Here is a 16268-nt window from a genome sequence, read left to right as displayed (position 1 = left end):
CCCCCGCCCCCGCCCCCCCCCCCCCGTATCACATCTTTTTCATGTAATATCTTTTTTTTTTGTGTGGATACGAATTGGCAATAGACGAGCCATTATAGAAAGCAATGAGGGATGGCAGGACACACGGCGGACACACGGCGGAGTTGGCATGTTTTTTTTCACTGCAGATTAAGTCAAGAAAGCGCTGTTGTGACGGCCAGATCTTCTTCTGCCTTTTCCCGCTTGCTGGGTATTTGTTTTCATAAGTGATGATGATAAAGCGTACTTGAACTTTCGTCATGATGCAATGCATGTGCCATCTTGGCAATCTCAATATCTCCATCTTTCAAGTTTCTTGCCGTCAACCTGCTTCCAAGCTTGGCTTCTTATCATCGAGGGTACTCATAGAACCTGTCTATCCTCGGCAATCTCCTGCGGTATCTAGAGAGACGTTATCGACTATCACACTTTGGCTTGCATGGTGGGTATAGTACTGACTATATAGACCTTGTTTGACCATTTTGTCCAGTAATAATAAAGACATGAGAGTCATATTGATGAGGAGATTCATTAACATCGTATTGGTATCTATTCAGCCTAAACATATAATATCTAAACAGTTTTATCCAACACCAACGCAGAGGAATAACAAATACTAAAGTAAATATAAGAAGTCGTCGTACCCAAGAACGTCAACGCGGCGTAGAGGGAGGTCATCGAAGAATATACAAAGAAACATACAGATGGACAGCTAGGGTAGAGAAAACGAACTTATTGCCCGCTCCGCCTCATCGAGATTTTCTGAACTTCAGCATTCGCTTCAACAGACCTGGCTTCGTCTCGTGATTCTCCTCCTGGATGTTGTGCTGACCGACAATATCCAAAAAGACCTGGTCAAGCGTCGTAGTGCTGACGCTGTAGTGCTCAACACCTAGACGAGCCTTGTTCTCTTCCAATAGGACGACGAGTCGGCCAATGGCTCCTTGGCTGATATCATGTCCAACGGGTGTCACATCGTCGGCACCTGGATCTTTGGTGAAAGCAAGAACTTGGCTCGAGAGAACAGAGAATCGCAGCTGTCCATGGTACATCTTCGACTCAAGCTTGGCTGTGGGTAATGTATCGAGAATCCACGACGTGATAGCTTCCATCTCCTCTTTTGTTGTCCTGGGGGCCGTGCTCGACACAAGATGCACATGTAGGGCGTCGCCGAAGCGATGCCGCAAGTCATCAGGCGTACCGAGAGCGAGCATTCGTCCGGCTAGAATGCCGGCACGACCAGCCAACGCGTCGGCCTCTTCCATGCTGTGTGTTGTCAACAGGATGGATCGGCCCGGGACCGTAGCTTGGAGTGTCTTCCACATGACTCGCTTTGAGGCGGCGTCTAGGCCAGATGAGGGCTCATCAAGCAAGACGACACCAGGGTTGCCCATGAGAGCAATTCCCAGACTCAGCTTGCGCTTGTTGCCGCCTGAGAGGGCGGCTGCCATGCGTGTTGAGAAAGAGCTGAGGCCAACGGCTTGTAGAACTGCGGTGACATTATGCTCGATATTAGGAATGCCCCGAACCTGGGCATAGAATTCCAGATGTTCTCTAACAGTCATCTGGTCCAAGGCGTCGATTTGGGGACAAACACCAAGGTTTGCTCTCGCACCAGCCAGATTCTTTGTCACAGACACGTCTTCAATAAAGATATCTCCGCCATTGAGGTTTGGCTTGAGGTCACCCCGAATGAGTGAAATGGTGGTGGATTTGCCTGCTCCATTTGGGCCCAGGAGGGCAAAGACTTCGCCACGTTTCACGCCAAAGCTCACGTTGTCCACCGCGAGGTTCTTCCCGAATGACTTTGTCAAGTGCAAAACTTTGAGGCCATCGTCTTCCGCAGAATTCGCAATCCTAAGCTCTTCTTGCATCACTTCCTCATCTGCCTGAGTAATGTTGTTTGGGTGCTTGTGGTTATTGAATAGAGCTCTTACAGAAGACCCTACATTTCCGCTGTCAAACCAAAGTAATAGTCCGAATAGAATGATGCACTGGATAATGAGATAAAGGATAGGACCTCCATACGCCTTGAGGCCGCTGGGGTTTGTAGAAAGCTCGTTGCCATCGCAAGCAGTAGAGAAGAGGTTTGTTGCGAGGAACAGGGCTCGAGTCACCGAGCCGACAGGCATGAATGCTGAGATGACAAAATGGCAGACCAAAAGTGTGTTGTCAATCTTGGAGACCTCGACATATGTAATGACACAGACATAGGCGATCAAGTAGCCGAGGAAGAAAACCGCCTGCCCGGCAGCCGCCCAGGCAAACGTGGCTAGCTGCGACTTGGTGAACAGAGATACCATATATGACACCAAGATCGAAGCCAGGCCATACAAAAAGAGCACCACAAAGACATATTCAATGTGGAACCAAACATTTGACAGTCCAGCCCATAGAGCGGTGACAATTGCGGAGCTGACCAGGGCCATTATAAAGTCAAATAAGAGATAGGCCACCCACAGGGGAAATGGCCTGACGCCGTTGGAGTACTGCAAGCTGCGCACAAATCGCCTGCGCTCGTTACTCGGATACAGGGCGAAGAATGCTGGGTAACAAGAGAGCGCCAAACCCATATAGATGACCAAATTGAGAGCTTTTCCGATGGAGGAGTTGAAAGGAACGTCAAAGGAAGACCATGATGTGGCAATCGTAGTGTTCGTCAGCATCACGTCGAGGAATTGCTGAGCCGTAAGTGGGCTCGTAACAAACACGTTACCAACCCAGGCAACGGTGGGATTTGTGTTGGCGTCGCCAAGCCACAGACCTGTAGTGAGGTTTTTGCTGTTGTCTCGAACAAACTGATTGAATTCATCAAAGGTTTCGACGAGGTGAAGGTTGCTAAGTGAAGACGCAGCGAGGCTGAGAATGGGGCTAGGGTTGATACCAAAGATGGGTCGGAACAGACTCGAAATCAGCGTCTGGTTGAATTTGCTAGATGGCCCGGCAAGGAAAACAAGACTATCACCGTCACCGATTTGAGTAAATGCGTCCTCAGTATCAGAGGTCGAGGCCTGGTCAGTGGGCCTACAACCTGTCGGCTCTTGGTTTTTGACGAAAAGAGAAGTTAATCCTGCCGCCATGATAGGAAGCAGGAAGGCAATAGCATAAAGTATCCAATTTCTCTTCAGCACTGTCCAACGCTTCCTGAATAGGATGACGGCTTGTTCAAAGTAGCCCAATCGTTTGCCATCTAGAAGCTTTAGACCAAGCCCCTGTCCCATATGCGGACTGGAGGAATCCCGCGAAAAGCTGCTGTCATCTTTGATTGGCATTTTCTCGACAATGGTCTCGGTCTCCCGGAAGATTTCTTCGTCTCTAATTTCCTCCGCAACTTGCAGGAATACGTCTTCAATAGTGGGACCAGAGAAGCGATAATCCGTGATTTTCTCCTTCTGTAGGGCCCTGATGACCTCCGCAGCTAGTCCAGACGTTGGGGCGACATATGTGATCAGGTCAAAAGCATCCTTCTTTCTCACGCCAGCGATATTAGGAGTTTCTCTGATATCCGGGTTCTTGTGTACGTTGACTCTGTAACCGCCTCCAAGTGTATCCTTGAGCTCCACAGACGAACCTTCGGCCCGCAGTGTTCCCTTGGACAAGATGGCAATGTGATCAGCAAGAAGGTCGGCCTCGTCCAGAAAATGCGTAGTCAGAATTAAAGTCCTCTTTCCTCTCTCAGCCAGCAGAATATCCCAGAGTTTGCGTCGAGATAGGGGATCGATGCCGCTGCTCACTTCATCCACACAGCAAACAGCACTTCCGCCAACTAACATCATTCCAAGCTGCAGCTTTCGCTTCTGACCTCCAGATAAAGTTTTAGCCAAAGCCTTTCGTTTATGGGCGAGGTCGATAGAGTCGATTAATTCGGTAATCTGTTCTGTAGTTGCCGGTGCATATGGTGATTTAAGCTTGCCGAAAATGATGAGATGCTCCTCGACCGTTAAGTCGTCCCATATGACGTTCTTTTGCGGCGCAATACCAAGGCCGCCTTTGCCGTCGATCGTAATTGATCCGCTGGTAAGCTTATTCAGCCCTGCAATTGCATCCAAGGTTGTGCTTTTGCCGCTTCCGTTGGCACCCAAAAGGGCGACAATCTGGCCCTTTCTGACGTCGAAACTAAGCCCGTTGACGGCTACAACAGGCTCTTTAGGTTTGGAACCCATTGCAAACACGCGCGAAAAGAAGCTAGGTTTGTAAATCTTGGTGAATTTGTCAAGTTTGACAGCAACCTCACCAAGACTTCCATCCCCAGCCTTTAATATGCTGCGGCCTTCCGTGGAGGTACCATAGAGGCGCTGCTCGATCACTGCGGCAAGAAGTGGGTATACAAAGATGTGAACAACTAGAAAGATCCAGAGAGCAATGCCTGGAAGCTTCCAGGGGCTGTCGGGGGCTATTTCGACAAGGTTGGTTGGCCTATTTTGCTTCTCAAAGCGAGACATGAGGGTGATGAAGTAGACATAGGCACATGGCGAAAAGAGCACTGACAAAATCACCACAGGTCCCGTTGAGGGCTGAGTGAGAGATTGCGCCAGAATGCCAAGCAAGAGAATGACAAGAATAGCGGTAATACCACTGAGCTGGGCCTTCTTAAAGAAGGAGGCAAACAGGATAGACATAGACGCAAGAGCAAGACCTGCGGTGATGTGGAAGAGGAGGACAATGGCAAGATTGGTGTAGAAAAACACGCCATATTTCACAATGGCGGATCCTATAACCCACGCCGGCAAATAGATGATTGAGAAAGAGAGATGGTGGGAGATGATACGGGCTGCCAGTGACATCCACGGCTTGCTAACAGGCATCATGGCATCCAGAAGCTGCGACATGCCAGTTTCACGTTCGGTAGCAATGTGGCCAGTCAGGTGGTATGTGATCCAAATGACGGAGGCTATGAAGGCAACTCCCATAAAATTGACAATAGCTTTGTGAAAAATTGCCCTCACTTTTTTCTCTCTCTCTTTCTGGGTCAAGTTGGTGAAGGGCATCTCCTGAGTGTTGGCAAGAGCCTGTGCTGCCTCGGTGCTGTTTAGACCGGCAATGAGACCATCTATGGTGCGTTGAATAGGTAAAAGATAGACCTCTTCGGGATTGTCAGACTTGTCAACGTTAATCTTGAGGGGACTGTCGGACATCTCGGCGTCCGTGCGAATGGTGTAGTTCCATAGACCACCGTCTCCCTCATTTGGCGACGACCGCATGACGACAGCCCCAAAGCAGGTCGTAACTCCTCGCAGGCTGCTTCGACACTCGGTGACCAGTGTATCTTCGCTGTTTGTTCTGACGACGTCGATCCAAGGCCCCTGTGCTGTGATCTGCGTATGAAGCTTATCCAGCACATTCTCTATGCTCCCTCCTGTGAATCCGTTGTCAACAAGCACGACTTTGTACCGGCCACTATTAAAAGCAGCGTCGAAAGCTTGCGATAGAGTTTTGATAGGATGAATCTCTCCGAAGCCGAAAATTGCAGGTGGGACGAAGAGGTTCTTTGCAAAGCTGAAGAAGGCGGCTAGGATGATTGGCACGAGGAAGGCCATGACGATGACCTTTGTGAGGTGGCGGAAGAGCAGATACCGGAAATTCTTGGACATTAAAGTCCGGACCTGCTTAATGAAAGCCATGGCGAAGATGAGGTGGCCCGATAGCCGTGAAGACTGGGTTGCTTCGGTTTCTCTCGCCCTGCTGGACTCCCACAACAGCTAACGATGAATAGCAGAAAAATACAGGCCCTGAAGAGGGCGATAAACATGGAGCTGCACACCGCGGCGTTGATTGTATCAAGTGTCGAAAAGAGAAACCAAAGATAAAACCAAATATCTGTTAGGGGGGAGGGGATGGAAGCAATAAATTGTCGAGTTTAGAACACGCATCCATAGATAGGGCTGTGCTTGCGTCCGTTGGCGTCACAGCTAGATTGGCCCGTTTGCTGTGAAGTTTGGAAGAGAAACGGACAGATTGAGCGCGCCACGGCGTATTCGGACCCAGTAAGGCGATGAACTTTGATGATAACAGCAACTGGGGATTTTGTGATATAAGGGCGAGTATCCCGTCAATCGAATCGAAGCGTCAATCCTAGCAAAAAAGACCTGAACCTTAGGAAACGATCATCCACATAACAAACGCCACTCCAGCGCCAGTTTGTTAGTGAGGATGGCTAAGGGGTCGGGCCTTGGCTTAGCTCATCGAGCTGCAGACGCAACTCATACGAGGCTCAGGACGACAAACGAGAGAAGAGAATGAGATACAGGGAGAGAGAGAGATAAACTGTCCCTGATGCCGCTATTCGCGCATGTTGGGGATTTCTGGTTTCGAGCCGATTCGCGCCTCAATTAGGACAAAGAAAAGAGGCAAAAGCCAAGCAATGCGCCCTTCCCTAGCAATTGGCCAAGAGACAACAATGGCTCCACTTGTATACGCGGACGCTATAAAAACGCCCGTGCTAGAGAAATCGGGCAGGAGATGGGCGGACAAAGTTGTCCGTATTCCGTGCCCTGGATTCTGCAGCTTGGATGTTCATGTTGACATCACGAGATGTTGCTGAAGCTCTTCTACACATAGGTATGCTACTTAGTTGATTTAACAGTATTCAGGTTCCCTTGGTTACTAAACCACAGCATTGTCCCATCTTCAGGTACGGAATCAAAACAATGGGAAACTCCGCAAATACTCGTACACAACCCACTAAAAATACGGAGCAACAACGCCCCTAAGAACTTATTTTTAACCGTTTGAATCCAAAAACACAAAACGGGCACAACATGAGTATTTAACTTTTACTGCAGACCGCAAGTTCAGAGTAACTCCGAGCACAAATTGGCTCAAACAAATATTTGACCAACATGATCTCCGTCCATCATCTATACAAAGCCGATCACTCTCAACAGGTCCTCTCGTAGAATCATCTCCTTTGATCAATCAATGGATGCATGACTGCTCCAAGCGCACCAGTCCGTGTTGTTGCCGCGGCCGGGATTCGGGAAGACATCGAGCCGAATCAGACAGAACGCGCCCAAGCCGCTGATTTTTCAACGTGATTGCTATCCTGAAACTGGAGATTGTTGTTCCGTATGGAATAGTAGTAGCATGCGCAAAGCCAGATCATCAATTGGCTTCTACTTGCCCGTATTCTTCTTCGAGATCGTAACAGATCTCACTCACATGCAGCTGAGTCTAAGGCTACCAATCTAGAAAACTTCGGCCAATTGCAAAAGCAGCAGAAAGCCAAAAAGCACGCGATCTTCAAATCGAGACGACGGCAGTTCGAAGTAAATCAAAAGTAGGTATACGTTACATGCCATATATAAGAGGTCACCACACTAAGACCAGTATACTATTCAACGAGAAAGCACACGGTCCTAGATCAAGGGGACGGCAATTCAAAGTAAATCCAAAGTATGCGCTACATGCCATATATAAAAGGTCACTACACCAAGACCGGTATACTATTCAACCAAGAATCCGCCACCCCCATCGTCATCGTCATCGACAACCATATCAAACTCCTCGGTCTCATCGCTCGCTGCGCCAATTTCGGCCTCTAATTCTGCTTGTCTGTCTGCTTCCTTCCTTTCGTCTTCTCCCACATCCCTCCATATCCTTTCCCGAATTCTTAAGCCCATGAGTAGACGCCTCCAAAGCTTCAGTGCTACATATCGCCTCTTCTCATCTTCCAACTCTTGCTCCAAATCAAGCATTCCCTGAATAGTCGCGTGAATAGCCTCTTCAAATTCCTTTGCAATAACGACTCCATTCAATACAGCCGTTCCCTGTCGGCCCTTAAACTGAAACCCCGTGAGCGCTGGTGCGCAATCAATTCCCAATGCATATGCTGCCCGTCGAGCATATTCGCTCGCTATGTGAACACCACCTTTCGGAACCATGCTAGGCACGTATACTTCAATGTTGCCAAATTTGTTTTTCGGTATACGTCCGTTTCGTACAGGAGGCGGCTCATATATCTCTGCCTGGTCTACCGTGTAAATCGGCGTCCCCGCATCGCCTTCATCCTGGTCCTCCACCTCTTCATACCGGGACCTCTTATTTTGCACTCGTTTGGGCAGCCATTTCGCGGGAATCTCTCCAGGTCTGACTTCATAGCCAAGTCGGAACCATTTCTCAGCACTCCTCGCGATTCGAACATCTTTTCGGCGATAAACCTTTTCCAGAGGCGCACGGGCTCCGGCTGCCACGGTTCCAGACGGTACGGCTCCTGGAATGAGCACCTCATGCCGACGAAGATGACGCTCTAGAGCATATACAGGATGCCCCTTAAAATCCTGTACGTTTCTCGGCATTGGCTCTCTCGCCTCAACTCCACTTAACTCGATGTCTTCGATCTGGTCCAGGTCGCTGGTCGTCTTGGGCTTATACATCTTCATGACCTTACGCCACCACTTTTGGCCATCGTCCAGCGCAGTTTCTATACGCAGTTTTCGCGTCTTTGCTGCATATCCCTTGGCATATCGCCGGGTAACATCCTTCGCAGTGCCGTCTGCATTGAATGCAATAACGTAGGATAAGCAATTTTCCTTGTCTGTGATGGGAGGTTCAAAGACCTTTGGCTTCCAAAAAGTGTGCGTCACTACTGGGTCCGTAGGCTGCCATTTCTGGTGCCCTACGTCAAGGATTTCCACCCAGTATATTGGATACGAAGATTCGCGTATTTGTTTGGGCGCTGAAAAGGTTGGGCGTGGCTTCGTAGGAGCGGCGGTGGGCTCGAAATTGTAATCTGTTGCGTTTGGGTGACCTAATCTGCGTCTAGCTGTAGAAGAGCCGGCAGATGAGGTCGACGAGACTGCAGCGGCCATTTCTCTATATTTTGCTACTTGAGATAGCATGTGCTCGGCTTTGGAAGCGGATTTTGATTTGCCAGTATCTTTGGTCTTTGGGAGGGTAGGTCCTGCAGAGCCAAATGCGAGCGGCTGCAACGAACAAACCAGTCGAGCACGAACACCAGCGCTTCGCAGCAAGGCGCAATACAACTGAGCCCCGACATCTCGTGATCCTTGTAAAGTCCTGGCTGCTTCTCTAAAGTCTGACTTGTCCAGACATGATTCCATATCATTCGGAAGCACATACTAAAAGGCGGGTCAGAAACAAGCCTCCATTGTCAGAGAAGGGCCACGTACGTTATCAAGCTGCTCCACCTCTTCTGCCCACAAGGATCTCCTCATGCCACGCTCTGTAATCTCATATTGTTCCTTCCACATGTCTGCAACGAACTTTAGCCCATTCTTCAGACTTTCGGTTCTTCCAAACTGCGATAGGTTGGTCCCTGGAGTAAGATACTGAATCATCTTATCCGTCAGACGAGACCGGAGAGAGTCTTGAACTTCCGAATCATTGCACCAATGATTTCTCCTAGCCACATGGGACATCAGACAAATCAAATGGGCCTTGTGAATATCAATGCGGCGCTCTCTTTCTTCTTTGGTAATTGGTCTTCGTCTGTCAGGCCCTTGCTTTGATGTCATGGCAGATTTCTGTGCTGAGAGGTTCAGTTCCAGTTCCTTTGGTTCTTGTTGCTCCGAGTCTCCATCCGGTAAGGGCATAAGTAAGTCAACGTCTTCGAAATTTATATCTTCGTTTTCATCTTCTTCCTCGTCTGATTCCAACTCGACAGTCTGGACAGTAGGTTCAGGAATAGCAACATCTTCAAATTCAGCATCCTCTTCCTCGTCGTCGCTGTTGTCTTGCTGCTCAACCTCTGGCCTCGGTGCTTCTGTAGCCAGTGACACTTTTGCAGGCTCATTAGGCTCTGTTGGCTTCTGAACCGATGGAACGACCCCTCGTCTTTTCTTCAATGGCCTCTCAGGCGAACTGACAGCTGGCGGTGCAGACATTCCGGCCTCAGCCAGCATCTCCTGGTATATATCGGGCTCGTCTCCATCAGCGCCATTCCGCCGCTGACGGCTGCCCCTCTGAGGAGCACTGCGTCTCTTTCCGACCATTTTCACATGTCAGCCAAAGTTGACCAAAGTTGGTTCTCGAGCAGCGCCTATCCGCGATTCCCCAGCAATTGCGTCACAGTTACCACGCGAGAGGCGGCGCGGAGTCACGTGCTTCTCTAAATGTGCCTGGCGACTAAGAGCAGACACATTCGAGACAGTGAAAAGAAAGCAACTACAACACTGTACACGGATCTAGAGTAATATGTTGATAACAGACGAAAAGCATCCAATTCCCTCTCGGTATTTAGTATTGGATTGCGGTTTGGTATGTCAATCGTCAACTTCACATTTGAAATATGCTGTTCATCCAGCGTTTCTTTAAAAGTGGGCACATGGCCTAATTATTAAGGACTGCATTTTTCTCTCATCTTGCGCAATAAGAGCTATACGGCAACATCAAGTCTAAAATGTCAGTGGTAATCCGAATACGATTCTTTGTTCCAAAAACTGCTCCCAATGAGCCCAGAATCCCGCTGTGACTTCTTTGGAAACTCCATAGCCACCCAATCAACCTAACAAGGCAGCGCAATACAGAACAAAACAGTCAAAAACAGCAAATAACCATCACTATGTCAACGCCAATCAAAGTCAAAGCCCAAGCATCAAAGCACCTCACTTTTCATCTATTTCGTCAACCAGCCCAAATAATCGGCAACGATGAGAGTTACCATGCTAGATAAGACAAAGGTCAGCTATTGGAGCTTCCACTTACGAATATTTTCAATCATGGGAGAGATAACTTACGCATGAGGGGCAATGCGGACGTAGTACGTTCCAAATCCTCGGTAGAATCTCATGACGCCTTCCTGTCGGGCCACCTTGGTGAAGCAGTCGGCCATTCCCTTGTACGGAAGCTTGCCGTCAGGTCCCCTTGACTGCTTCTGCAATCTTGTCTTGACAAAGTCAAATGGGAGACTGAAGAAACTGGCAAAGAAACCTGCAATAGCACTGGCGCTCAGGGTTTGGGCTTGTGCAGACAAGTTTGTGTTCTGTTTCATCTGTGCCTTGGCCTCGCTGAAGAAGGCCAGCTGACCAAAATTGAGGGCCATGGCACGAACAACGGTTGGTGCGGCGCCCGCCCAGAGAGCTGCGATGCCTTCACCCTTGGCAATGGAGCCCAGTGCGTCGATGACCGACTTGTAGTTCTTGCGCTCGGCAAGAGGCTTCAAGCCGTCGCTCTGCATTCGGATCAGTGCCAGATCAGCCGGGTTGCCAATCATGGCTGCTAGACCACCAGCCGCCAGACCAGCTGTTGCTCGTTCTGAGAAGCCAATCTGTTTATTCTGGGCTTTTGCTCGCTCTGTTAGCCTTCCCATGAAGGTGTCAAAGAAGCCCAGCCGAGCGGTTGTGTATACAGCCTGACGGAGGAGACCGGCAGACAGGCCGGTGTACAAGTCGAGGACCTTTCCGCTAGCAATGATGTGTCGAGTGACAGACAGCGGAGTAGGCTTGGGACCTCCAGTTGTGCCCTCGCCAGCAAGTTGGATGCGGACCTTGACCATGTCGACTGGCTGGATCACCGAGGTGGCTACCATTCCGGCGATGCCTCCATTGATAAAAGGCAAGGCAGCCTTCATGACAGGAGTATGAATAATGTCAGACGCCTTAGCGGCCGTCTCACTTCTCTTGGCAGTATTCATGACGTCCGAGGTCCTTGATCGAGCGGACTCGATTGCTTGCTTGATGGAATTCATTGTTACGATTGGGGAAGGGGTCGCCTTATAAGAACTGTTATCGGAATCTTATGTCTCAGGCGCACCGGGTAGAGTCTCGCTAACTGAGGACCCTGTCTGGTTGTTCAATGACTTTGGCATATTAGTCAAGCCCAAGCAATATTTACACAGCAATGATATGAGTGGTATAATTAGAGCACGGGGGTGTGTTCAGTGGAGCAGGAGAGGCATTTGGGTCTGGCTTCGGGACTGTGATCCCGTCATCGGAAATTCTATCGACCTAAGCTCAACGGCAGGCCGACAGGAGCCGGCGCGATACCCGAGCAGTGAGGTCGGCCCAACTCAAAGCCATGAAAGGCGGTTGCCGATCGGAAAGTCTAGGGGCGCAGAACGGCTCCGATTTGGAGAGCGGGCTCACTTGGCTCCGCTCACCGTCCAAGATTGGGCGGGTGGATAGCCGCTAAGAAACAGGAAGGGGGATGGTTGGAAAGGGAAACGGCAGCTGTGCTCACTCACCAGATAACTCCGCGATCAAGCGCACGCTCAAGGTTGTTGAGCGAAGTTAGGCTGTATGTGTTGGGTCTCGTTGAATTCGATGCTCCCCGGATGGGTTTGTGCACGCGAGGGCCGGGCCACTGGTGGGGAAGACGGCGCAAAACGGAGGCAACGGCGATGGCAAAAGCGCTTGTAGGGGGCGCAGAGGACCTGAATATGAACAGAGCTTATGTTGAGAAGCCTAGCCTTTGGTGGTTTGGCAATTCAACAATGTCCGAGACTCGGATGTGGAATGCGCCGGGGCAAGCGATTGATTGCGTATCGCAAAATTCAGGCGTGAGACGCGAGACGATTCAGATACAAGACAGGATGAGACCTTGCGTGCCCAACGCTTTTGCGCAAAGACGTTGAACGTTGAATTGATGGGGGGACTGGCAGACAAAAGGATTCACTCTGAGGTGTTACAGAAAAGCGTCAGAAGCAACGAGCAAAACAACCCGGCGAGTCGAGCATTTTAATACTGGACGTCTTAGTGCACGCCATGGCTGATCATGAGCCTGGCAACTGCTCTCGTCCACTGGCGACCCTCCACTATGTGGCGAGGAGCTGTTTGTCTGTCGCATTCACGGTGCGGAGGCGAGGCAACCTCGTTGGAGAGGCACCAAAGCTTCTAGGCTTTCGGTATGCCGGAAGTCCAATTGCGGGGGAGGAGATGATGTATCCCCTCCATGGCCACTGCGTCTTGTCTACCAACCATCCAGCTGGCCTGCTGCTAGTCATGTCTGTGCCTTGCGTGGCGCTGGACCGGCGGATGATGCTTGCTGATGCTTGCTGATGGAACATTAAGCAATGCCCTGTTGGCATCAGTCAGTTTGTTGCAGCTGTGCAGCAAACCAGATGCGTCAGCGCCGTCGGCCCTTGTGATGGAGCTATGATATGATGGCCATCCCAGAGGCCGGTGAAACAAGGTGAGTACTGTGTACAAGGCGGGTACACGAACTGCAAAACTGGTTTGGGCTCCATGCATCAAATCAGTGGTCCAGTGAGCTCCTTCCTGGAACGAACCCTTGCAGCTGGCTCTGCTGTAAGTACTGTGTCAATGTGATATTGCCGGAGATTTTGTTCATTTGCCGGGTATATTTGCAAGTATATGGAGAAACTCGTAGTCATCTCTCCTCTTACACGCTTTGCTTCGTTCCAATAAGCATCACTCAATGCTTAGAAAAACATCACCAACAACAATCCCCTCGAGTCAGTCTCCCATCGAATTCCAGCAGCCACTGTCACAGCTACGGGCCTCTCAAATGGGCTCCGTAGCGCGTTGCCGAGTCCAACTAGAGCGATTGAGATGCTCGATGTGAGTGCATCAGAGAATGCGGGGTTGCGCGCCAACGTCCTGCTTTCAGCCAGACCAATATCATGGCACAGTCCATCCAGCCGAAGCGACGTCACTCGCGTTTTCGTCAGCCACCGCACATGCTCCCGGAGCATTTTCGTATTAGCCCGTGCTTGTAATTGCAATGATTGACAGATTGACAGGAGATGCAGCTTGTGAATTCACATGCCTGGATTCATTGGCATCAAAGCGTTGCATCGTCGCCGGACCACAGGCTGTCTCACATGTGCTTCATCAATGACGTCTCCATGGCTTTTGCTGTCTTGTCTTGATTTTGACTCTATCCGACTGCCGGGCGGGCCAGATTCCCAAAACCCACTCGGATTATGGAGCAGAATCCCTGCCTGCGAGATTCTGGTCCGTGCTTCTTGCAGCAACTTGACGGCGGCTGTGGAGTCTTGGAATCCGGGCTGGCTAATGGCGGGTTTTGGAGTAGCCGAATCAAAATAGCAAGGCTCCATTTGCAAGTAAAGCCATCCAAAAACATGAGTATGCAGTATTACTTCATACTTACTACATCGTCCGCAGTTCTTGAGATCCGCCAGCAAATCTATAGACAGTATAAGCAACAGAAAAAGAAAACATCAAAAACAAGAAAAGCAAGAAAAGAGTAAGTGTTAAAAAAATGCATTTGTTATTACTAGACACCATCAAGAAAGGGGAAATCAAGACACCCTCAGGCAGACTAACACACACCCAGCATTTGGTACCTGCGGGGAACTTTGCTGAGCGCCTTTCCTTTTTCCCGCAGACTGCCCTCAACTTCCTCGGGATACGCTACCCAGGCAAATACGGTTTCTTTCCGATCAGATTATTCCATTCCGAATCATTCACTTAAGCTGATAAGTCGTGCTTGCGCCTTGGCGGTAACAAATAGCCGTTGGGCGGGCCCCGGCCAAACTCTCAGCCGAGAATTTCCGACATCTGCCTCCTGTCTGAAGTGAAGCCATTGGCTGGGAGAGCCATTCGAAACTTAGATTTCACCATTGTTTGCGCGTTATCTTGTCTGTCTAATTGCAGGCTGTTGATTGGTTGTTCCATCTCACTACTCCCGTGCTAAATACGCATCAATGGATCTCTAAGCTAACCACCAAGGGGGAGAGCTCCACGATGCTCCTGTCCGCTCTCAAACGCCTCAGCCTTATATCGGACACCGAGCACTGAATCTCGTTCTCCGTGTCGGTATTACTCGTTAACCCCCATTCAGGTCCACTTCGTATCTTAACGATATAATTAGATAATTACGAGTACTTGGGCAACGGTTATACTATAAGATTCCAAATGCTCAGATGATGCTTAGTCACAGTTGGTGATGATTATTTCCGGCATCATGTTACCAATCAAGGGACGACCAGAGAGCTGACAATTTTTTTTTCATTCAATCATGTGCTCCTACACTCTAGTACAATGATGGGAACCTCAAAAGTCGGCCTCCATCGATGACAATGACAAGCCCGTTGCAGTAAGCCCCTGACTTGGAAATCAAGTACAGAATGGTTCCCGCCATATCCTGATCATTTCCCATTCTCTGCATGGGTATGAACTGCGCTGGCACCTTGCCTGGAGTATCCGAGTTTTCGTTGAACCGGTTAACAATGGGTGCGGCCATTTCGCTCGGGAACACTAAAGCCGCAATGTCAGTATCCGAGGTTATCTCTGGCCGATGGCGGAAATTGGCGTCACTTACATCCTGGAGCAATGCAGTTGGCCCTAGATGGTAAATGACTCGTCAATCATCTCATGCATGTAATAAGTTTGTGTGATGATAAGAACATCACAGACGGACGCTGCTTACCGGATATTCCACCTCGGCAGGGCAGCTGAAAGGTGCTTGGCTACATGTGTTGCAGCAGCTTTGGATTGGCCATATGCCCAGCCTCCGGGAGCTGCCTTGTTGAAACTGGCAATGGAGCTTGTGACAATGACCTGAGAGCTTTGCTCCAAGTTGCCCTTCTTGTTTCCTGCGTCAAGGAGTTTCAGGAAGGCTATGGCAGTGAACCAGACGGCACTGGCATTGACGGCAAAAGCATCAGTGTGCTCCTCGAAGCTAATGTCCCAGTTTGAATCTGCCCACTCCTCAAGTGTCGTGTCCTCCTGAAGCTGGACAGACTGAGGCCCACCAACGCCTGAGTTGCAGACCAAGACGTTCAGATAGCCAGTGTCTTGCTTGATGAAATCGACGGCGGCCTGGAGACTCTCCTTGGACGTCACATCACACTTGACTGGCACAACGTTTGGACCCAAAGAGGCTGCGGCAGCTTCCAGCACCTCGAGTCGTCGTCCGCCAATGTAGACCTTGTGAGCACCATTTTTTGCCAAGGCTCTCGCCATCATGAGGCCAATACCTATTACCCAAGTCAAGTCAGAAATGACATTACGTCCTGACATGGGGGAAATGCTTCAAGTCCATTGATGAACCAATCATACTATATACTCACCAGTACCACCACCTGTGATGAAAGCCACAAGGCCATCAACATTGAAGAGATTGCCGGCCACAACAGCCTCGTCAACATTCTGAGTTGCCATGGTGAACGAATAGGATCCTTAATACTCAATTATTTCAACAATGTACACCTACAGGCTTGTGTCCTACTTTAACAGGTGCTATACGGCTTCAGAATTTCCCTATTTGACCCCTCACCAAGGCTTGGTAATCGTAGTTGGCTTTATTCCCCACCACGATAGATTCCTGGAATCCATACCCAGTTTGTAATTCCCAAGAGATGCCACACT

The 16268-nt window shown here is 49.7% G+C and overlaps 4 protein-coding genes across 4 annotated transcripts; all 4 read right to left on the bottom strand.

Annotated features, from left to right (window-relative positions):
- Window positions 1-543: 543 nt before the first annotated feature.
- V8C40DRAFT_251447 (P-loop containing nucleoside triphosphate hydrolase protein) lies at window positions 544-6341 on the bottom strand. The gene has a single exon (XM_083217193.1). The coding sequence runs from the start codon at window positions 5637-5639 to the stop codon at window positions 768-770; it is 4872 nt and encodes a 1623-aa protein (XP_083071019.1). The 5' UTR covers window positions 5640-6341; the 3' UTR covers window positions 544-767.
- Window positions 6342-7393: 1052 nt separating this feature from the next.
- V8C40DRAFT_251446 (uncharacterized protein) lies at window positions 7394-10034 on the bottom strand. Its single transcript, XM_083217192.1, has 2 exons — window positions 9147-10034; window positions 7394-9095 (listed from the first exon to the last, which is right to left on the bottom strand). The coding sequence occupies exons 1-2, from the start codon at window positions 9966-9968 to the stop codon at window positions 7461-7463; spliced, it is 2457 nt and encodes an 818-aa protein (XP_083071018.1). The 5' UTR covers window positions 9969-10034; the 3' UTR covers window positions 7394-7460.
- A 247-nt stretch (window positions 10035-10281) lies between these two features.
- V8C40DRAFT_251444 (mitochondrial carrier domain-containing protein) lies at window positions 10282-12048 on the bottom strand. The gene is made up of 2 exons (XM_083217191.1): window positions 10713-12048; window positions 10282-10640 (listed from the first exon to the last, which is right to left on the bottom strand). The coding sequence occupies exons 1-2, from the start codon at window positions 11660-11662 to the stop codon at window positions 10592-10594; spliced, it is 999 nt and encodes a 332-aa protein (XP_083071017.1). The 5' UTR covers window positions 11663-12048; the 3' UTR covers window positions 10282-10591.
- Window positions 12049-14782: 2734 nt separating this feature from the next.
- Window positions 14783-16192, bottom strand: V8C40DRAFT_251438 (SDR family NAD(P)-dependent oxidoreductase). Its single transcript, XM_083217190.1, has 4 exons — window positions 15971-16192; window positions 15328-15877; window positions 15220-15242; window positions 14783-15155 (listed from the first exon to the last, which is right to left on the bottom strand). The coding sequence occupies exons 1-4, from the start codon at window positions 16059-16061 to the stop codon at window positions 14932-14934; spliced, it is 888 nt and encodes a 295-aa protein (XP_083071016.1). The 5' UTR covers window positions 16062-16192; the 3' UTR covers window positions 14783-14931.
- Window positions 16193-16268: the final 76 nt, after the last annotated feature.

This window comes from Trichoderma camerunense (assembly GCF_050948025.1).
Source record: "Trichoderma camerunense strain CBS 138272 chromosome Unknown V8C40scaffold_14, whole genome shotgun sequence".
Classification (NCBI taxonomy): domain Eukaryota; kingdom Fungi; phylum Ascomycota; class Sordariomycetes; order Hypocreales; family Hypocreaceae; genus Trichoderma; species Trichoderma camerunense.
This window is presented reverse-complemented; position numbering and strand designations above follow the sequence as displayed.

What these genes read in the sequence shown, in the direction of transcription:
- V8C40DRAFT_251446 (XM_083217192.1), bottom strand. Translation starts at nt 9,968, where the DNA reads ATGGTCGGAAAGAGACGCAGTGCTCCTCAGAGGGGCAGCCGTCAGCGG. An exon ending in AGGTGGAGCAGCTTGATAAC is followed by an intron (nt 9,096 to 9,146) that starts GTACGTGGCCCT and finishes CCCGCCTTTTAG; the next exon opens with TATGTGCTTCCGAATGATAT.
- V8C40DRAFT_251447 (XM_083217193.1), bottom strand. Translation starts at nt 5,639, where the DNA reads ATGGCTTTCATTAAGCAGGTCCGGACTTTAATGTCCAAGAATTTCCGG.
- V8C40DRAFT_251444 (XM_083217191.1), bottom strand. Translation starts at nt 11,662, where the DNA reads ATGAATTCCATCAAGCAAGCAATCGAGTCCGCTCGATCAAGGACCTCG. An exon ending in GTCCGCATTGCCCCTCATGC is followed by an intron (nt 10,641 to 10,712) that starts GTAAGTTATCTC and finishes TGTCTTATCTAG; the next exon opens with CATGGTAACTCTCATCGTTG.
- V8C40DRAFT_251438 (XM_083217190.1), bottom strand. Translation starts at nt 16,061, where the DNA reads ATGGCAACTCAGAATGTTGACGAGGCTGTTGTGGCCGGCAATCTCTTC. An exon ending in CTGCCGAGGTGGAATATCCG is followed by an intron (nt 15,243 to 15,327) that starts GTAAGCAGCGTC and finishes TTTACCATCTAG; the next exon opens with GGCCAACTGCATTGCTCCAG. An exon ending in CAACTGCATTGCTCCAGGAT is followed by an intron (nt 15,156 to 15,219) that starts GTAAGTGACGCC and finishes TTGCGGCTTTAG; the next exon opens with TGTTCCCGAGCGAAATGGCC.